Source organism: Augochlora pura, chromosome 9 (assembly GCF_028453695.1).
Source record: "Augochlora pura isolate Apur16 chromosome 9, APUR_v2.2.1, whole genome shotgun sequence".
NCBI lineage: Eukaryota > Metazoa > Arthropoda > Insecta > Hymenoptera > Halictidae > Augochlora > Augochlora pura.
Window position 1 is genome coordinate 2075787 of NC_135780.1, and position 21091 is coordinate 2096877.

A 21091-nucleotide genomic window follows, 5' to 3' on the forward strand; every position below is an offset into this window, starting at 1 on the left:
TGCGATCGATTATCGAGATCACGTGTAAAATCTGTAACGATTTCGGGCGAGTCACTTACCCATCTTCTTAGCGTGGTGTTCCGGGGAGACTGTTGAAAAACGCCGCATGATCCGGATCGGTGAGCGTTCCCGTGTCTCGATTTAGGCGAATTCCTTTCACCGGAGTCCCAAGAGAACAATTTCACAGTGTTTCGTTCGCGGAGCGGTTCGAGCACAGTGTGGTGGTCATGTTGCACCGTTCGCAGAACCAGGGAACAAACATCGCTCGAGCCCACAACATAGGAGAGAGCGAAGGGACGACCCACCCGTCAGAGCATCGTGTATCCTTGCCCGTAACGAGGAGCAGGTTCCACACTACGTCATCGTTATACCATTCCCCGAGAAAACTGCTCTTCCAGAGTTCCTGCCCGAGCGGAGTTTTTACCGTTCCCACATGACTAACAGGTTGACCGTGAACGCCGACCGAAACTTTCGTCGATACACTATGTATTTATGCGAGCACACTGCGAACAAGGCCTCCTGCTAAGGTACGCGTCTAGCGGAACAGATAATCGCGCCGAGGAAAAGGATAACGCGGCCCCGAAACAATGGAAAACGTGTCCGAGGACTTGTTGCGGGAACGCGTCCCTGGTTCGCCCGGTGGATTCGAAGAAATCCTTCGCCTCACTGCTCGCCTTTCTCTTGTTCCGAAGATTCTGCTCCGACAACCGCGTGCCGATCCTTTCCGAACCGTCGGAACAACTGCCGGACAGATGCGCTTGCAACACGCCGACCCGCTTTCCAACCAATTCCCGCGCGAATTCCTCCCGAGGGGATTTTTTTTCACGCGTCTGGTCGTTTCCTGCGAACCGGGCCAAGTGTCAGTGGAATATCGCGAAACCGTACCGATCCGATCGATTATCGCAAGGACGGATCGTGGAGAGATCGTAGACGGGAAGATCGCGACGCGTCGAACACGATGCTGCTTCTGCGACGTCTCGCGCTAGACTGCGGCCCGCTCGCCGAGTTCCAAGACCGATTTAAAGCTCCGCCATAGGCTGGGAAGTATATCTCGAGCAGCGGTGATTTTCCTGCAGATTTTTGCCGTGATTGAATTTCGAATCGTACACCTGTTATCTGCTACAATGCGGTACACAAATAGCAACGACTCGTCATAATGTAAGTTCACCCTTATCTGATATCATCTAACATTATCCATTACTTTAATAATCGTATCGGCCCTAGATCCAGTCTTATAATTAACAAGCTACATGTATCTATAAAAGAAAGAAATTTCTTAATTAACTTGAGTGAAAGTTACCGTACAGTTGAAATCGATATTTGATTATCCCTCTCGAAGACAGGTGTCTAATGGAGTGAAATTGATTTTGTCGGAACTAATGGGTAGGTAAAATTGAAATATACAATTAATATCTTCGGTCATAATATGTACATATATATTATTGCTAAGAATTTATCTGTGATAAATTCTTAATTTATTCGGTTCTTTTAAAAAGTAAATGATAACGGGAAATAATTTTGTCCGCCAATTTACCTGAAACACTCGTGCGTGGAGGTTAAATTTTAAAATCAAAAATCTCGGATCACGAAATTGGTCGAAAGGGGTCTCGGGTATCGCGTAAGGGAGATGAATGGCGGAATCAATAAATTCTGGTTTCGTTCGGCCGAATCTGACGTACCGGCACAGGAAACGTTTTAAGATCCGTTAAATCTCTGAAACTATCTCTCGGCCTTTAAGTGCTCCTATCTCAGAAACCGAGATTATATCCTGCGGAAAACAGTAATCGATGAGTAAGAACAATTATTTCGAACGATATCTTCTTTATTTTATATCTTGCAAGATCGAATGGCCTTCAAGTAGAACGTTTCCTATCGAATCGGCAATAATGTAACGACATAGTTATTTACGAGAAAACGTTGCCAATCACTTTATCTAGAAAAGACGATTATTTCGAGACGCTATCTTATTCTTTACAAATTGCTTAGGTCACGATCAATTGCAATATATCGACTAGTACCTCTTAATGGTCGACCATTTTTTTAAGCAATATCCAATCACATATAAAACCGATATCTCGTATTAATGACGATCACGGATCATGCTACAATGATGTAATACAATGTCATACAGTTTACAGACATCGAGAAAATTATTTACTTATATATCGTAAAAGAAAGATGTTTCCAGCACGCTGTGTAACAACGTGCAGATTTTTAGAATGCTTAATATCGAAAGTACGAACAGAATTGTTTGCACTGTCGAAAAACCTTTCTTGCACATCACAATTAAAATGTAAAAATTTATTGTGAACTTGTGAACGAAATTTCACCACGCACACATCGAACTAACAATATTTTGTATTGCAACCGCAAATGAAGACAAACAATTTTTTTGTAATTTTTCCGTGACGGTTTAATTAGTCCCGTGATAATCGCTATTAACTCCGTCTGCTTCTCTATTTTTTTTTTTATCATCGTTCCTAGCGAAAAATGCACGTACGTGTATACCTGTAACGCCCTTTGTATTCCCGGTTCAAAGGCCCGTCCCCTCGGCTGCCTATTGTTCGTTATCTCTGTCTGCTACGCATAGGGGGCGATCTTATATATTTTCGAGGGGTTCAGAACTATAATGGCGTGAAAACAAAGGACATCGACGTCCGGAACACCTGGAGCCTTTTTTCCCTTTAAAAGACTCTCGCGTGCCGCTTCCGAGTTTACTTGAGATGGTGAGAATTTTCGGCGCGCGTAGGTGTGCGCCACGGTTATATTGGAAACGGACCGAGGAAATGAATAACGGAAATACGGTTCCCCCTCTCTCTCTATCGTGCGCGCGCGCGAAGAAAATACGAATTCCCGCGGATATTTCTTTTCTTTTCTTTCCGACGCAATGCCGCGTCTGACAACGCTGGACGTCTACTTTGTCCGACTACCGACACGAAATAACATTCCTTCTAACAGAACTACTTTGTAGTTATTAATTTTTCATTTGCCGAGGAGTTTTGTTCCGAATATCCGTGACTGAAACTGCGCGAACCACTCTTCGCATAGATGCTCCCTTCAAAGGACAATCTCATTGTAATAACAGATTATGAGATACACGAAATACCCTTTGAAACGTCTGCGCTACTGCTCGGACCAATTTATTTCTTCTAACAAGAAAATGTAACTCGGATGTTCAGTCGAACGTTAAACGGGTTTTTGTAGATTGCTTTACGTTATCTTGGAATCTTGTTTTTAAACACCATATTCCATATAACGTATTTGCAAAATGTTTCTATAATTGGAGCAAAAAAGTACAGCGTAAACTGGCACTGTAAACTACAGAATAAACAGAGATCATAACGTTTTATAAATATGTATTTTACAAATTGTATTTTACATTGATTTTAATGCTAATATGATATACCACTCACTGAATTAGATTTATTTGTTTGGGATTTTCTCTAGACCCTGTAAAATAGTAACAGTTTTATTACATAAACTACTTGAACAAAGAATGAAGCTTTTATAGTACAATGTAATAGAAAGTATAGTAAATTCAAATAAATATGTTGTTATTGAGAGATAAGAAACGTTAAAGTTACTTACTCCCCTAATCCAGGGCCTTCCGTTTAGGTTAGTATCTCTCAAATTCATCATCAGATCGTAATCGGTTTCCATTCGTCTACGCATTGGCTGAAATGAAAAAATAAAATGTAACTACAAAAGGATGCAGAGGAAAGAACCATAAATCGAGTGAGAAAAATTGAAAGAAATATTTTTATCATTATTTGTTACGCAAAATGTTCGAAGATATAGGTTAAGTTCCGTCAACTACTTACGACTCCGAATACCCATTGTGATACATAATAAGCTGCTTGTTGTGGAATTGCAACCATAGCTGTCATTATAGCTACACTTGGAAGTATTTCCATCCACCACATTTTAAGGAAAGTTTTTTGACGTAATCAAACTGATTACAGTTCCAAAATGTCCACACAACAGGGTGAACGGTGTCGTTTCTGGCAGTGTATCTTCAATCCGCATACATAGGCATGTAGTGCTCTGATGCATGTGTACATACGAGTAACCCTGCGCGTGCGTTTATAAATTTCTTTGCAGCTCATGATTATTTAAATTATTATTTCTGCATGGATTATACATATGTTGTATAACATAAATTATATACATATGTTATGTATAAATTAATGTATTTACTACAAATATATGATGTATTATCTATTAAGATAATAACACGTTTTAAATGTTTATATGCAGAAATTCAATTTAAACAAGTTTCGTAATGTATTCATTAGTTAATTTCAAAAGAAACAGTACACTTTTCTAGAAATTATTTATATTTTAAATCTTGATATCTATATCTCAAATGTACGTAGCGAATGTTTGTGTACCTTTATCGGCAGTCAGTTAAAGATTTTCGAACAGTAGGTATGTATAACATGTTATCATAATGTTCAAAATGATAATACATACATTTCGATTAAGTAAGCCTCTTTCTCGAGATTTACTCATCCAAATCGTTTCTTGACGTGATTGAGTTTACGCTAGATTTGAATCATTTGTTTGAACAAAATGGTATGTATGTTGCAGAAAATATTTCAAGTTAATTGCTAAAATTAATTATTTTTTTAGGACATAATACGGAAAAGTTTCAGACCACCAAAAATGTTACTCAGAGTATATTCTCTTTTTATTCTGATGTGGGATCTTATAATACTTTTCATCAAGATTAATTATGAAATTTTATTTGCAATATATGGAACGATTTGTCCTCCACGACAGAAAAAAGTGTTTAGAGAAGTTGCAGTGGTATATATAGACTCATTCGAACTAATTTAAGAACTGTTTATATAATTTATAAAACATTTTTGTATATCCTAGGTTGTTGGTGGTGGACATGGAATAGGTAAAGAACTGGCATTTCTTTTAAGTAAATGGGGTGTCAATGTTGCTTGTATAGATACAGTAGATGGTCGTATCACCCCGGATGAATATGCATTTGGTGAAATAAGATCGTATATTTGCAATATTACTAATAAAGAACATGTAAGTTTGTTACAGATAACATTGAACTACAAGGTAAAATTATTTTGATAATAACAGTAATCTATTACAGCTGATTAATACTGTAGCAAGTATTCAGGCAAGATTTGGTGATATTACAATGATTTTTTATTGTTTTATACCAAGTCCTGCATTCCTGCTTCAAAATAATTTTGAACTTAACGTAATTGACAAGATAAACATAACAATTATTAGCTACTTTTGGGTAAGTGTACATATTTTATATGTAAATAATAATTTGTAAATCTCAATCATGCGTACTTTTAGCTATTGGAAAAAATTCTGCCTTCAATGAAATCAAACAATAAAGGTCACATAGTCTTCCTGTCTTCTGTGGCTGGTTTATCGAGTGCTACCAGTGGAAAAAATAGAATCTTAATGTCATCTGCACAGTTTGCTATTAAAGGACTAGCTGAATCACTTCATACTGAATTAAGACATTCTAATTGTGACGTTATAGTTACCTTAGTTCATGTTTATCCATTTATTGTAGATACAAAATCAGCTAGCGATATTCGTTTTAGGTAAGACTTTTAATTAACTGCGATCTTGCAAAAAAGATCATATTCTTATTTCTCATACTGTAGACTACCGAGTTTCCTTGGCACAATTTCTACCACGGAAGCGGCTCAAAAAATTCTAGATGGAGTCCGTCGAAATTATATGGAGTTCAGCATACCTGGTTATCTGTTATATGTGAGACACATTCTGAGGTGAGCATACAATTAATACATTTAAATACCGAGCATGCATTTACCATTTTTTACTTTCAGAATACTTCCAAAATCGGTATCGTTCATGTTGCGTGACTTCTTAGATACCGGAGTTAATTTTGTATAACGTTCGATTGTTTTTGCATTGTAGGGTAATTTATGTAAGAAGTTTCAAATTTGTATAAAAAAATGTTTATTCTTAATTAATATCATATGTAAGACACATGTGCGAATTAATTACTAGTTAATAGGATAATTCAGTAATTAATGCAGGAACAGACACGCACGCAACGTATAAAATTTCATAAGGATCAAAATCTAAAAAGCAGAAATTATACTTACTGTCTGAGACTGACATCTGCAAAGAAATCAAATGTAGCTCTAAGTTAATCATTGTTTCAAGAGACTTGTATACAACGCCAATTACATATATCTTATGTAACAAATAGAAAACGTTATCACATTTTGTATTATAAAAATGATCTATGTCCATGTACACGGTACTGCTATGATTCAACGTAACAAAATATTTATTTTTTTATTGTTTAATATAATAACGCATCTTAGATTACATATCCAATACTGTGTACAAAATATGTACAAACTGATAACTTCTCAATAACATCTGCATGTCATTTAACAATATTTTTATATATTTCATGAAAGTATTAATAAATATATTTTTACAAATATAAATTTTTGATTATAATAATCTTGTTTGATCCCTGTTGAAATGAAAAAAAAAACATGTTTATACAGAAGTAAACCGCGACACTCAGAAAAGCCGAAAAATTAACTTTGATTCAATTAATTTCGATATGCAATGGAGAGTATACTATACCGTGCAATCACATACATATGTATGTACTTATGTTCGATCGTGTAAATTCTATTTACAAAACCAATAAAATCAACTTGATTCTCAATCAAAAAACTGTAAATCCGAGATGTATATACATTCTGCGTGCAAGTGAAAGAATATGTGAATCTAACGTTTCAGATTTATCACGGTGTACAAAGAAAAATATTTATGATTTACAGTGTGAATTCGTTAAAGTTGGGACAATCTGTAGATGATGATTCAGATCCCAAGACTGGAATAAGTGTATGCTAATCTAAACCAGGTGGTGCTGGTTCTGAAACATCAGTTTCCATTGTTTCTGGTTTTTGTTCGATCGGATAATCACCGGGTGGTGCCTGCAAGAAATTCGAGGAAAGCTGTTTGGATCAGTTCATATATTTATTTAGTTTTTACTATAATATAAAGATCAATTCTTTATATACAAGCATTTTTACTCACAATATCAAATTCATCATGCATGTCGCAAGGTGATTTACCCTGAATAACGTCCATTATCGATTGTGGAATGTGGGCTTTCTATAAAACAGCAATTCAATTTATTTTATATATAATATATATATAAATATATACATGTATAAAATAAACATACATTATATATATATATATATAAAATAAACAGGACAACATTCATGATCAATAAAATACTGAAAACTAAGTTTACCTGATTCTCGGCGAAAGCTTCAACGTGCGCTAATAATGGTGCCCGCAAATTACTAGACATTTTCAACGCTTCTGCCAACTGTGTTGGAGGAAGCTGCAAAATGACAGCGAAACTTTGTGGTTGCGTTCGTTCACAACACTTAACGAAACCTTCCCAAACCTTTGGCTGCTTCCAAACTTGTTTTAGAATCAATCGTTGAAGTATGTTCATAACGAACCCGCTTAACCTTGGATACAGTGCTAAACTTTGTATCACTGTGCGCATTAGCAACGTAGGCAGCGGTGTCATCTCCATCAAGTGCTGCATGACAACAGCCACCGTTTCTTGTGTATAGACTTGCTTCTCCGCGAAGCAAAGCGAAGTAGCTGAAAAACGATATTATCAAACAAAGGTGACATAAAGATCATTGCATTCTTAACGGCCAACATTGAGCGTTAACACACCTTTTATAATGGTTTTTAATTCTGCTTTACTTGGATCTATATTATGTAGGGCTATCAACAATTCAGCGGGTGTAATGGGAGACGTATGAGGCACGCCGCTGTCATTATTATGCGTTCCCAATAATCTGTTAAATACCTGTGAAAAGGTCATCGAACCGTAAACATTCGATCTTCAGTAGAATTTTTTACATACAAAGTTGAGTACGAATAAAGCAATTACCTCTTTGACAACAATAGGATTTAATTTGATGAGCTTTGGGAGGGCGGCTATAACTTCTTTCTTTGTTAAACCGTTTAATACTGGTATTAAGAACCGAACATCCGAGACCCTAGTCTGATAAAGTTCTCGCACTCTTGCAACCAATTCTGCGCTCGGTGCAGCTAAATATAAAATAATACATTAAAATATCCAAGCATTTATGGCACATCGCATGATATTATAGAGTTACGTACACTTCTCTGTAAGAATATGAATAATTCTCGTAACCAGTGTCTCGGCTCCTTTTGGACAATTCTCAACTAAAGCCAATAATTGTGGACTGCCCATACCTAGAGACCTCACTGGTCCTTCCACTAATCGCAGAACCATTCGCTTTACATCTGCACTCATCGACGTATAAACTCTTGCCAATCTAACAAAATTAAAAGAATTATTAGTAAAAATTCACAGTTACTTTTAATGTATTACTTGTAACTCACTCATGGATCAAATCTTGATGTTCGCTCAGCAACGCAAGATACAATCCAAGACACGCTCTCGTTGTCGATTCTGTCCACTGTGTTTCTACTTGTGGTCTACCTCGGTCCTGTCCAAATACTATTTCTGGCGGTGTATGGAGTCGCAAAAAACCTAAATAAAGGACTGCATACTCTTCTATAAGTTTACTTAACTCGGAACGACTATATAGCTCGCAAACTAATTGTATTGCCGCTTCCCTTATCTAAATTTAAACGGAAAATTAGAAATTTGAAATGGGTTTAAACAGTACACCATAAAGATTGCTTACAGTGTTGTTCTCATGTCCAGTATGACACAATAAGACATTTAAGAAAACTAATTGTTTCGTAGGTCTCCGAATAACCATTTCCTTCAATAACTGCAATGGTGCCAGCCCTCTAGTCTCCTCGGATGACACCATTTTTAAGGCCTCCACTGCATCTTCCGTAATTAGAGGAGCTTCCAAATATAACCTACTCAATCAATAGTTTGCATTTAATAATATCCACTGACAAATGAAAGATGTCCCGTTTGAATGTTGACTGTTACCTGTTCAATAATGTATCCCGATCTTTCCCTTGAACTAGATCGATCGCCGACACTAATGTGCATAACAGAAAATTGTAAGCCTGATGCGGTGCTTCTTGAGGCTTCGTACATAGCGTGGTTCTTCTTTGAAAACCTTGAAGTAACGCATATTCTTCGTACAACCAACCTAAAGCTAGATCCAAACGATTTCTCATGTCGTCGGTGATATATCGCAGTACAGCCTCTTTAATGTAGGGATTAAATGTTGCGGCTAAAGTTGTTAATATTTTGGATCTAACATGGAATAATAAATTAATACAAACTGAACTTGAGTTCCATAAGATAATATTTTATAAAATTAATCTACCGTATAGCTGCAACACCGCCAAATACGGCTGTCTTTTCAGACAACAGGATTCTATTAACCGCCATTAATAACATTTTCTCTTTTACTTCTTTTGACAATGGCTTCGTAACCTCAGATAACTTCAAAGCTTTCAGACGATTTCTCGCTTTTGCCAGTGACTTTTCGTGAGCTTCTAAAGAAGCTTTTGCCTCTTTTTCTTTCTCCCTATCCTTTTCACGCTTTCTTTCACGCTTCGCCTCTGCCACACTAATAGTGGGATTCTTTATTAGATCCTCCATGACGGCATCTTCGTCCTTAGCTTCTTTCTTTCTCTTTGCTTTAGCTTGCTTAATTTGCGCGGCCAACAATTTAGCAATCGTTTGTCGCTGAACGCTAATGTCAGTCGTTGATGTAGGCTGATATTCTCTTTGAAAGATCGTTGTCATCGAGTCTGGGACCCAGGCCTGTAATTGAGATATATTTAATGAAAGAGATTTAAAATTAATGATCCTTGTTAGAGAAATGTTATTTACCATGCTATCCATTACTAGATCTGTAGCTATCTCCACGCTTAGCCTTTCAGAAATGAAATTTTCCGAGAGTTCCAATAATTCTGGTAATTTCGGAGGAGGTACTGGAGTGGGAACAACTTCTGGTTCATCCGGTATTAAAGGAGCTTCAACTTTAAGGCGTTTTGCAGCAGAAGCAGCAGCCGCTTCCTAAAAATTACGTACATTATTAAACAATAAATTCTCGTTGATGCTTCTGATTTGCCTTAATAACAAATTTACTTGTTGTCGTTTCTTCATGCGTCGGATGTCCTCCGGTTTTGGATAAGACTTGATTATTTCTTGTTCTTTTGCTCCTAATTGTGACAATTGTTTAGCTATAGTAGACGCGAATTCTATACTAGCAGGGTGTTTCATTAGACCTAATAAAGTTAATTTTAGTTGTTTCTGTACACTAGTTACTTGAGAGTCAGACAATGTTGGAGGTAAATCGTTTTGCAGCCTTTGCAGAGCTGTAAAATGGAACTTGTTAGTTACAACATCTATGTAAACAATTTATTACTTATGCCATATACCTTGTATTACTCCTGGCATAAATTGGGGCCTTGTTTTAGCAATAAATGCTAAAGAACCCATACATGTCATTAAATTAACGCTGCTAACATGAGGAGATCCGTGAAATTTAATTAATAAATCCATTACATCATTAGCCTCTTCTTCCAGCTTTCGTCTGCGGGCTATCTTTAAAGTTAATGGAATATCTTCTAAGGAAAAGTCATCTGGTTTCTTAGTTGAATCTGGGTCTGGGTATGTTTGTATTAACACAACACCTTCAAGAAACTTCACGGCTTGCGTTCTAATACTGAAATATAAAACCAGTTAATAATTAAAAATGATCAAATAAATCCAGAGAATAATAAAATAATCATTTTACCCATCATTGTCACTATCTATCATATTTATAATTTGTATTTTAAGAGCACTGAGTTGACCCCAAGCTACTTCCATTTCTGGAGTAACTGTAGTGGCAATAGATATCCATTTCAATGCAGACCTTAGTATCCTGCCACTGGCTCTTAGAGCTCTTTTAGCTACGGCTGATGAATCATCAGCTACTAGTCTTAAAAGTACTTGAACTACACGTGGAATTATTTCAGGTTGTTTTACTCTGTAAATATAAATGAAACCAATAAATCTTAAATGATGAAACCAATAATTATGATGCAATAAATAATGTAATATTTCACAGAAATTACCCTGCTTCTTCTATAAAACCTGTAACTGTTTTCCTAACTTCAGTATGTCTATCTAAAGAAAATTGCAGGGTTTCGTCCAAATATAATGGAAGTAATTGTGGTTCCTTGTTGACTAAAATTTCTTGGACTTTACATATATTTGAGACTTTAACATCCTCTGCTGGATTCAAAGAAGCCTCATTTAGCCATTCGACTATCTGCAAAATTTCATGCAAAATAAACACCTAGTTCCTTTTGATTTCGATAATAATAGCAGCTTATTGAATAGAGAAATATAAAAATACTTTTCAACAAGTAAATTGAACGTCTTAATGTTAACTGTTAGAAAGTCATGAAATATACGCAAAACAATGTTTGTATTTAAATGAATGCATCCCTTGGAGGTTATGACACTGACCAAATCACCGGGTCCTTTTTCAGACTCCGATCGTCTATGTAACCGAGGATCCATATTATCTTCCTAAATAAACAAATTAAAATTAAACGTATACAAAAATGATAGAAAAATATGCTGTCGGATGAATCGTATGCCGCAACTCCGGTACGCTATATGATTATTCGTATATACTGCTAGTTTAGGCCTATTTCAGAGTTAAAGAATATTTTCTATAATAAAGTTAAAACCCTGAGTTGTTTACACGAGAATTATTTTAATATTGTATACAGAATTCTAAATCAACAAACTATAAAATTTTTCTCGGCATCCGACGAAATCGCTTGAGTCGCCATCTTAGCATTTTTCACCATTTACCATAAACGTCACATACGCAAGCCTAGTTGTATAGCCGTGGCCAAGCGCTACGATCGTTTAACATTAAAGAAGCGGGAAATTGGATTCTATCATCGACTTCGAGTTTTAGATTGCGATTAATCATAAAACGGTGAAACAACATTCTCTAAAACAATTTAATATAACGCCTCTTTCACGATACTGAAGGTTAAAACCAGGTCATAGATCACGACTTCATTTTCAATTTATAAATGCGTACTAGTTGAAAACGTCTAAGGTGTGTTACGTACCTATATGCATGTACATTCATACTGTGTAATGCATATTGTTTAAGACACGAAAGTGGTGCCTCGACTCTCGAGGAACACAATGTCATTGTTTGTTGTGGAGCTACCTCTACATATTTTTTTAAAACTTGTAATCGTTATATTTGGCACAAAAGCTGCAATCATTTCAAAAGTTATCGATGTATCGCTATGCTATGTGTCAAAGGTCGAGTAGACTTGATCGCCTACGCGTAATCTAAAAAGATAACAGAGGAGCATCGTATAAACGAAACGAAAGTATAGAGCATGCATGCATCAGTATCTTCATTAGTTCATTAATCAGGTCAGGACTTTGTCGCCTGTCGTCGCCCGCACGGGACAAATGTGATGCGATTTTAGTGCTTGGGATAAAAAAACTGCTATGATTTCGAGTTTCTACGAGAAAATTGTTGGCGTGTCTTCTACTGTGGAGTCAAACCAACAAAAAGTTCTTTGTGTTGGGTTGACTTGTTTAGACATTGTCCAAACATGCACGCATTATCCCGAGGAGGATTCGGATCAAAGGTAAGGTTTTCTTCTGTTCGCGATTGCGCATTGTCATCTTCCATCTTCTATTTCCGTTAATCAGCTGATATTTGAAGATGACATTTGAAAGCAGCTCCATTTTCGGATAGTTTGAATGAACCAATAGAATGTAATTAAAAATAGATAACTGCTTTGAATGCATTATAAATTCATGATCAATAAAAAATAATGAGTATCCATCAAACAAATTTCTGAAATATATTAGTATGCTTCATAATGCATGTAAAAGTAATAATATTCTAGAATAGAATAATATTAGAAGACTTTAAACAAAATTTTTATTTTAAAATTTCAATTTTATTTCTCATGTTTCAGATCTGTAGAATACAGATGGCAAAGAGGAGGCAATGCATCCAATACCTGCACAGTTCTCTCCCTTTTGGGAACCTCATGCGAATTCTTTGGTACCTTGAGCTTGGATGAACACATCAACTTTCTGCAGAATGACATGAAAAAATACAATATTGATTTTTCTCACTGTCCCATGGTACAAGGAATAGGATGTCCAACATCTACTGTTATTCTGAGTCAAAGCACTGGTTCACGTACAATTCTACATCATAATCCTTCCATGCCTGAGTTGGTATTAAAAAATTTTGAGCAATTGCGGCTGCAGGACTACAGTTGGATTCATTTCGAGGGCAGAAATTTAAATGAAGTATTGTCCATGATGCAGTGCGTAGAAAATTATAATAATATGTTAAGTTATAGTCAAGATTCCACAGATAAAGAAGGAGCTTGGAGCCAAATGCCGATCACAGTTAGTGTGGAGTTAGAAAATCCAAAATCAGAATTGTTAGATTTACTAGCATATGTTGATGTGGCATTTATATCTAAGGATTTTGCTCAAAGTAGGGGGCACGATAATATGAGTGACACTCTGAAACATGTTGCAAATGATGCCAAGTCTGGGTATGTTTAAAAATCAAGAGTTACTTATAAATTATATACAGTGTAAAAATAGTTTAATGATCCTATGTTTTTTTAGGGCCACTTTAATCTGTGCTTGGGGAGATAGAGGTGCTATGGCAAAGACACCAGACAACATCATAGTACAATCGCCTGCCTTCTCACCGCATAAAGTTGTGGATACCTTAGGTGCTGGTGATACCTTCAATGCAGCAGTGCTGCACTATTTAAATAAAGCTAAGCTAGATTATATGAAAAAGAGTATGTCTGAGTCGACTGAATCAAACGATGAGGTCTACAAGCAAGATATTAAAAAGAATTATAACATAGAAAGCATAGAATGGAGCCATACCGAATTTATTACGCAAAGTGTTTTACATGCGGCTGTGACTTTTGGTTGCCGAGTGGCCGGCGCTAAAGTTGGTTTTAAAGGTTACAGCAAATTAGATGAAATGTTCAAAAACGCGCTGAGCAGCTAACCAAAACGATAGACCAAGCGATATGTAAATATATTGAGACTATGTTTTATATCTATTTTTACGGTATTTTATATAAGCCTTAACTGTTTCCTAATGTTTATAGACTTTGTTTAAAAATAAGTGTCGATAATCCTTGATGTTTATCTTCAAATCTGCTATGTGTCTTGACCAGATTCAGATGAAATAAAATCTATTGACGTTGTCACTTATGTCTCTGCACGTTTACGAACTGTTCTAAGGATATAAAGCACAACCAAGAGACAGTTACCAGGCAACATTCATTTAATATGAATCATTTAAAAAACAAAAACGTAAATGCAAGCTTCTTTCTTGCACATCAAGAAATACTTTTTCAGTTTTACACATATTATGCACAACTCCTTACAAAGCACCAACAACAAGAGAAAAAAGAAAGATGAACCGTGTTCGAAGATAGTAGTGAACAGTGAACGGAATATTCCAAGGAGTTCCATTCCCTAATAAAAAAACTTATCAGCAAGTTTATAAACAGAATAGTATACACGATTATAGCAAAAGACCGATCAGTTATGTAAACGAGGCTGTTCCTTTTTTTTCTGATTAGAGTTCACAAGCGTTTACGTGGGTCATTGACAAGACTTCTTTTTTTATTGTGTTAGCCGCGTTGGTAGATCTCAGGGACATTCGTTAACTGTCTGGATCGACACCCGAGTTGAAGAAGTCTATCACGCCGATTAGGCCTTTTTCAGGAAAACATCTAAGAAGAAGAAAACCGTGTCAATTTATCGAAGGCGATAAGAAATCGCCGATGGATTACAACTCACCTTAAGAAACAGTTAACATACGTCCAGTATGCGGGAATGGATAATTCTCGGATGTTCCGCCTCTGCGCCGCAACTATTTTTTCAACTGCCTCTTTCGCTGAAACCGGTTGCATGAAGCTGGTGAACCTGAATAAGAAGTATATCATCACCATACATCATTCCACACATATTTTATTCAGATTAGAGTTCGTACCGGAACTCGATGCTCTTACACGTTGCAATTAAAAGCGGTTTTTAAACCGACAACCGGATTACATTGAATAACATGCAAGTAGCAAAGTTCTAAATTGAACAGTGTACAGGCCGTTCGATTCCCAACAGAATTAATTATGAACTTCATTTCATTGCGCAATACTTTTTATCTTAATTTTGTCGTTGTTTTTTAAAAATAATGTTATCAATAACGTTCGAGTCGTTGAGCCAGATTTGTTCATATTTTTAATTTCCGAGGATCTTTAGCTGCTTTCCTTAATTCATTATCAGTCTGATTAGACTTCGCGAACGATAATTCTTTGAAACAAATTATTCTTGGGAATAGAGCGGCTCGTATGCTCGCCACGTGTAGTTTGATTTATTCGTTCTAGAATGAGTGCCCACCTCTGGTCCAATAATCGAGCCTGCATGCGAATACACGTTATCCGATTAACTCTGATTGATCGTTTTTACACTAGGTACAGTTACATGAAATAGGAGGAACTCAGTGAGTTCTCGTCGCGTAACTGTAGTTAAGTATCTGATACCAATGAATTGGAACTGGTTCAGCGAGGTAAACCGGGACGAACCAGCCTACCTGAATCTTGGCTTCTTGCAGAGGCCAGTGTCCACCATGTACGGATAGATGGTGGTGAATTGTAAATTTGAAGGGTTGTCCTTGGACATCGTTCGAAGTTCCTCGTTCAGACTCTCCATCAAACCTACGTTTACCAGAAAAACAAAGATAGAATAAGGAAGATAAAGCCAATAGAAGAAAGAAGCAGTATTTCTCACCTCTCACCGCGAATTTCGAGGCACAGTATGGCACCAGGTTCGCGAGACCGACGATTCCGGCCATCGACGACAGAGCAACGATGTGCCCGTGGTTCTTTTGGATCATACTAGGCAAGAAAGCTTGCAAAGTCTGCGGAGAAAAACGCAGAAAATTGTAGGACGACCAACGACGGTAGAGACGTTGAAGACTACATGCTTACCCAAAAGTGTCCTAACACATTGATATCGAATATTCGCTTAATCTCTTCCGGCGAGTGACCCATGAAGGTATGGCAAGGCATGATTCCGGCATTATTAATAAGGATTGTCACGTCACCAACTTCCTCCTTGACTTTCTGTGCCACATGTAACACCTCGTCTCTGTTCGATATGTCGCATCTATTCCAATAAAAATCATTTAAATTGAGAACTTGTTACTAGCTCTTTGAATTATGAGCTGGTTATTATGTTAATTGTAAGAAGTATAATTGCGCGTTAAATCTTAGTAAACTAGTTTCCTCACGTGTGCAAATTATGGAAATACAAACTTGTAGCCGTAAGCCGTAGACCCGCCTAGCTGCTTTATTTCCTCCACTGTCTCGATGTTTCCTTGTTGATTCAGGTCCCAGCAAACAACTGTTGCACCCAGTGATCCATATTTCAGCGCTATTTCCTTGCCAATTCCGTGCCCCGCACCAGTAACCTGCGTAGGAACGAAAACTTAGAATTTCGTTACCATATTCTCGACACTGTCTACTTCAAGTTCATTTATGTACAGGTGTACTTAGGTAAGTAAAATTCAATAAAAACATTTGAGAAAGTACCACAACGTGGTTCTCGATCAAATGAAACGCCATTTTCAAATGTACAAGGCAATTATACATCATTTAAGTGCAACAATTTTGTAGAACGATTTCCGGAAGTTTTAGAGATGGACAGGTTTATCGAACAAACGATTTCCGTACGCTACTAGAAAATTAATTGCTAAATACCAGGACGATCTCTCCAGCAACGCTCTTCTCTTCAACGGGGACAAACAACCTGTAGATTCCTTCCCCGGTGTAGTAGATAATCTTCAGGAGCACCAACAGAATCTCCACGAAGATCAGCGCGCCTCCGGACACTTTCACCATGATCTCTCGAAACGTTTCCCTGAAAAAAATGGCAAATCCCAAGGTCATTGGTAAAGATCACCAGCCTCCCTATTGACCAGCAAGATAGTTCTTATCAAAACAAGGTACAAACATCGTTCGCAGCTAAAGATAACTGGTTAGTTATCTTTGCAATCTCCCGGCGTATCGGAATTTGGAATCAGCAAATATAGGGCACCAACGAACGAATCGACCGAACGCGATTATGTAAAATCTCCGTTACACCGAGCCAACCTTAAATTTCACCGGTTGCGAAACGGGGATCGGCTTGTGGCTTTAAACGCGCATATTCGCGTTTTATTGCGTGCTTTTCGGCATTCACAATCTGCAACTGAAGGCACGCGATGTGTCAAATATTAGGAGTATTCGACTGAATTTTGAATTGAATTTTCAAATAGTCGCGATTCAAAGTGAATCGAAGATTCGGCTTGCAATTCGATTGAAATGCTCGACTATGCCGAATAATCGAAAAAAGCTGAGTCGCTCGAATGGATCTAACAAGATCCAAGTTAATTTGGGTTTTATATTTTTGAGTTTTCGTACTCCTTTAGTCACAATTGAATAACGCAGGTAATCCCGATTGGTAGCTGACGTGGGCTTGTAAAGGGGTCTAGCAACATTTCGGTTTTGAAATGTAAAATATGAACATCAGTTAACAATCGGCTTTGTTTACAGCTACTTCTTACGAAGGGTACTTATACAACGCGAGATAACGAGAACTGCGAAATTCAAACAAGCATTGACGGTTAATCAATATTTCGATCTTATATTGATTGTGCGTGGGTTGATGTGGACTTTGGATGGGAAATCTCAAGGTTCCTGAATGCAATCTCTGATAAAGATTTGGAAAATAAACACTCTAATATTTGCGGAGTGTTACAGCACCCAGTGTGGTCTAATTATATTGAACACGAGGCGCGAGATAACGATCCGATTTATTCTAAAAATGAAGGCTAAACGTTTGCGAATTAGATCTGCATGATTTACAATATAAAATTGGCGTTAATCAATTTTTTAATTCCACTCGCGTAATAAGCTCTGGTTATATTAAGTGATTAAGGTTTATATAATTGGGAAGGTAGTTTGTCATGACAGCTTGACGTGAAAAATATATTTATGCAAACCGAATGCCACAGATTGTCGCCAAAGAAAGTGGTGACTTCATGTACACATTAACGAGCGTAATTACAAACATTTGCAGCCAATTTGCCAGATGCGTGAAATGCAATCGAGTTAAATGACTTTCAAGGCGATGCCCATTAACGGCTGACGAGAGGAATAGAAGAACGCAAACACTCGTGTAAGAACCGACACTGAAACGACACGATAGAAGAACCAATTCGAATTGATCGAAGAAGACTCCGGGCGAACGTTAATTAGTCCAGAACACCTCACTGTGTGTTCTCATGTTCGTAAATAGGCACGCCGCGTTCTTCGGCCAGCAATCACGATTCTTCCAGCGCGAGGTCAAGAACGTAAATGTTTCAAACATTACGGATTAACGTCTTTCTCTGGCAAAGGTAAACACTAGAACCCTCTTGGAGCATGAACATGATACTCGAAGAAGCCTCACCGGGTCAGCGTGAATCGTTCGGTCGAGAAATCGGCGGGATTGGCGAACCAGTTTCCTTCGACTTCGAATCGCGACTGAACCGACTGCCTATAATGCCCCCCTGACCACTACGGAGGAGAGTCTTCTTGCCGACTGCTCGACTATAAGAGGACCGGGAATATCAGAGGGAATAGCAGCTGGTTGGGTGGTTGCACCCTCCTACAGGTACAATATGTATACCTTGTCAGTGGCGCTGGACTGGCGGAAGATACTGAACCAAGACCGGTCATCGCATCAAAGGCCACGAACCCATGTCTCAAACTAGTTGATGAATCGCATTCATAATAAACACCGTTTAAGGCAAACGCCTACAAGTCCAAACAACTATGCGTTACTGTGCATAACAACTTATGAGTTCTTCGAAATAGAAGGCCAGCGTGCAGATTGTGGCCTCCATTCCTATGTATTTTGTGTATCAACAAAAAGAACTTTGGTTTTGTTTTCACTTCAAAGGACCATTTCTTTGTTTATTTATTTCACTCGTCTCATCATACATACATACTCTCATTACATACTCTTATCCACTCTAAGGTGGCTCGCGGAAACTGCTACATGTTGTATGTTGTGATTGACAGCATTTATGGTCTGCCGAGTCGCATTTATATTTAGTTTCGAGAATGCTATCCGGTTTTAAAAACTATTTGGATGCTAATAAGAGTTGCTGCGCCTTTGAACAACCAAAACAAGTAATTTTTCTGATTTCGGCCTTCCACATCAACGACAAGGAAGATGGCGGGGAAGCACAATTAGCATTCCGACGATGCATGCGAATAAATGATAAATTCACGATCTACTGTAAAAATTAGAATTTCCTCAGATGATTCAATCTAGTAAATGTTTCGCTGCTAGTTATCAGCAAATAAGGATATGCTTATCGCGAAAAAGGCGTCGAGAATGTTCCAAACGGAGCATGTTCTTTTTTGAACAGAAGGTACTACGTGAACCGTTGTTATACATGTATAGTGCACCCGAAGGTTAAGCTGGCTGCTGTCTCCGACCTTGATTCGTGTGTTTTTCTTGCAGTGACTTATGTACCGTGGAAAGGAACAGAATGCTATTCAGCGAACGCGGAGCAGGCGGAGATGATCTCGAGGTCGGATAAGATGGTCTAGAAAAAGCGCAATAACGTCAGAACGAAGAAAAAGAAGACGGAGAACCTTTCAATTCAAGATTGTCACTGTAGATGCGCGATCTTCACTTTCGCCGTCCTGGCAACAGCATCTCACGCGCGAAACTGCATGCAGTTCTTCCTCGTTCATGCGACCGAACCGCTCGCGATGCTATACCGGCTTTTATATATCACTTACACAATCACTTTCGTTTTGCGATTCACGCTGCGTGCTGACGTTTACCCGTAAAACGGGTTCGAGGTTGGTTTTCCACCGAATATCGGTCATCCGAAGGTCCGCTCTCGCGCTGATTTTCATCTTTACGAATCGAGCGATCCACGAAATTCCGCCAGTTCTTCACGACACGAAAGTTACTAGGATTTCGCTAAGTCGGTATCGGTAAATGTCTGCAAAAACTATCTGACTTACCACTTGTTTTGTCCGTCCACTATATTTGACGGTTCCATCGTGATAGTTTGGTTACACTATCAGCTGCGAAATGCGACGGTGTGCCGGTTGTACCAGTAAAACGATCACGACTAAGCTATCGGACGGCCACCGGTGATAATATATAAATAGCCGTAGAGGGAGAGAAGCGATGATAAAAGTGACGCGGTATTTGGTATGACTCGAACAAGATTTCCATTGGATGAAAAGAAAACGATATTCAATCCCATTTAATGGATCATGCTAATCCTGCAATTAGATACGCGTTGTAACCGTGTACACAGCTACAACATCCACGATGAAAATACGATTAAACGCGCGAAACTGATTCTACTATAGTCGGGTCAATGCACCAATTCATCGATCTTCCATAGGGCACACGATACGTCCATCGACAAATAAAATTTTAATCTGCCGTGCTTCGACAATGGTTGGAAAGCCGCAGTGTGATCCACTATGAGGAGAACCGCTGTAGCGTATTTTAAGAAGCACGTATGCAGACACACGAGCGCGCATGCTACATATCTTAAAAGTTAGAGTTCCTATGAAGCAAGCGTACTAGATGTTTATAGTGTTCGTCGGCGTTCCCCACTACAGATTCTACAAATGTATCCTACTAGATAGAACCTTTGTCACCTGATTATACTGAAATGTAGGAACATGAATCCTTTGTGATCCCTGGGATCCCAAGGTTAATTGCAATCCTGTTAGTCGCACGGAACTATGTATTTGGACCGATGCGCCCAGTCAGTGGTGGGTCAAGCAGTGAACCTAACTTATCGAGGAACAGTTTCCTGCATCAATTCTCCTGATGTACCTTCAGAAAATTCTATGAAATTGTTATTAGCAGCGCATGGCCCACTACGCCATGCAGCTGTTAGCGTTGACCGTGAATAGAAACTGAAATGAATGAGCGAAAATCGACGTCCGGAGA

The 21091-nt window shown here is 38.0% G+C and overlaps 6 protein-coding genes across 14 annotated transcripts in view; 2 read left to right on the plus strand and 4 right to left on the minus strand.

Moving 5' to 3' along the window:
* The window catches only part of Lapsyn (Leucine-rich repeat activity-regulated protein at synapses), a 60504-nt gene extending 59499 nt beyond the window's left edge, over positions 1-1005 (minus strand). Inside the window, exon 1 of the mRNA XM_078191405.1 lies at positions 60-1005. Coding sequence (XP_078047531.1) covers positions 60-108 — 49 coding nt within the window. The 5' untranslated portion in view covers positions 109-1005. The remainder of the gene's footprint in view (positions 1-59) is intronic.
* A 115-nt stretch (positions 1006-1120) lies between these two features.
* On the plus strand, positions 1121-5976 carry LOC144475449 (17-beta-hydroxysteroid dehydrogenase 13). 5 transcript variants are annotated; one of them, XM_078191411.1, is made up of 8 exons: positions 1121-1158; positions 1225-1383; positions 4633-4809; positions 4882-5046; positions 5117-5269; positions 5332-5588; positions 5652-5777; positions 5838-5976. In XM_078191411.1, exons 3-8 carry the CDS (start codon positions 4666-4668, stop codon positions 5902-5904), a joined length of 912 nt encoding a protein of 303 aa, XP_078047537.1. In that variant the 5' UTR covers positions 1121-1158; positions 1225-1383; positions 4633-4665; the 3' UTR covers positions 5905-5976. The 5 variants fall into 5 exon arrangements, with proteins under 5 accessions (XP_078047537.1, XP_078047534.1, XP_078047536.1 ...); XM_078191408.1 differs by lacking the exons at positions 1121-1158; positions 1225-1383 and adding an exon at positions 3611-3735; XM_078191410.1 differs by lacking the exons at positions 1121-1158; positions 1225-1383 and adding an exon at positions 3894-4032.
* On the minus strand, positions 3340-3963 carry LOC144475452 (uncharacterized). The gene is made up of 3 exons (XM_078191415.1): positions 3822-3963; positions 3589-3675; positions 3340-3450 (listed from the first exon to the last, which is right to left on the minus strand). Exons 1-3 carry the CDS (start codon positions 3921-3923, stop codon positions 3424-3426), a joined length of 216 nt encoding a protein of 71 aa, XP_078047541.1. The 5' UTR covers positions 3924-3963; the 3' UTR covers positions 3340-3423.
* A 467-nt stretch (positions 5977-6443) lies between the features above and the next one.
* Positions 6444-11964, minus strand: Sym (symplekin scaffold protein). Its single transcript, XM_078191404.1, has 17 exons — positions 11785-11964; positions 11498-11560; positions 11101-11297; positions 10779-11012; positions 10420-10706; positions 10127-10356; positions 9869-10054; positions 9357-9799; positions 9011-9283; positions 8751-8934; positions 8443-8684; positions 8197-8375; positions 7964-8124; positions 7744-7879; positions 7301-7665; positions 7078-7155; positions 6444-6974 (listed from the first exon to the last, which is right to left on the minus strand). Exons 1-17 carry the CDS (start codon positions 11845-11847, stop codon positions 6888-6890), a joined length of 3408 nt encoding a protein of 1135 aa, XP_078047530.1. The 5' UTR covers positions 11848-11964; the 3' UTR covers positions 6444-6887.
* Positions 11965-12207: 243 nt separating this feature from the next.
* Positions 12208-16268, plus strand: LOC144474820 (ketohexokinase). 3 transcript variants are annotated; one of them, XM_078190142.1, is made up of 4 exons: positions 12208-12660; positions 12997-13593; positions 13670-14093; positions 14173-16268. In XM_078190142.1, exons 1-3 carry the CDS (start codon positions 12518-12520, stop codon positions 14067-14069), a joined length of 1140 nt encoding a protein of 379 aa, XP_078046268.1. In that variant the 5' UTR covers positions 12208-12517; the 3' UTR covers positions 14070-14093; positions 14173-16268. The 3 variants fall into 3 exon arrangements, with proteins under 3 accessions (XP_078046268.1, XP_078046269.1, XP_078046266.1); XM_078190143.1 differs by having other exon boundaries at positions 12997-13085; positions 13176-13593; positions 13670-16268; XM_078190140.1 differs by having other exon boundaries at positions 13670-16268.
* LOC144474821 (17-beta-hydroxysteroid dehydrogenase 13-like) lies at positions 14334-20606 on the minus strand. 3 transcript variants are annotated; one of them, XM_078190144.1, is made up of 8 exons: positions 20140-20606; positions 16831-16990; positions 16387-16541; positions 16060-16237; positions 15860-15989; positions 15663-15786; positions 14873-14998; positions 14334-14805 (listed from the first exon to the last, which is right to left on the minus strand). In XM_078190144.1, the coding sequence occupies exons 1-8, from the start codon at positions 20175-20177 to the stop codon at positions 14736-14738; spliced, it is 981 nt and encodes a 326-aa protein (XP_078046270.1). In that variant the 5' UTR covers positions 20178-20606; the 3' UTR covers positions 14334-14735. The 3 variants fall into 3 exon arrangements, with proteins under 3 accessions (XP_078046270.1, XP_078046271.1, XP_078046272.1); XM_078190145.1 differs by lacking the exon at positions 20140-20606 and adding an exon at positions 19759-19897; XM_078190146.1 differs by lacking the exon at positions 20140-20606 and adding an exon at positions 18563-18678.
* Positions 20607-21091: the final 485 nt, after the last annotated feature.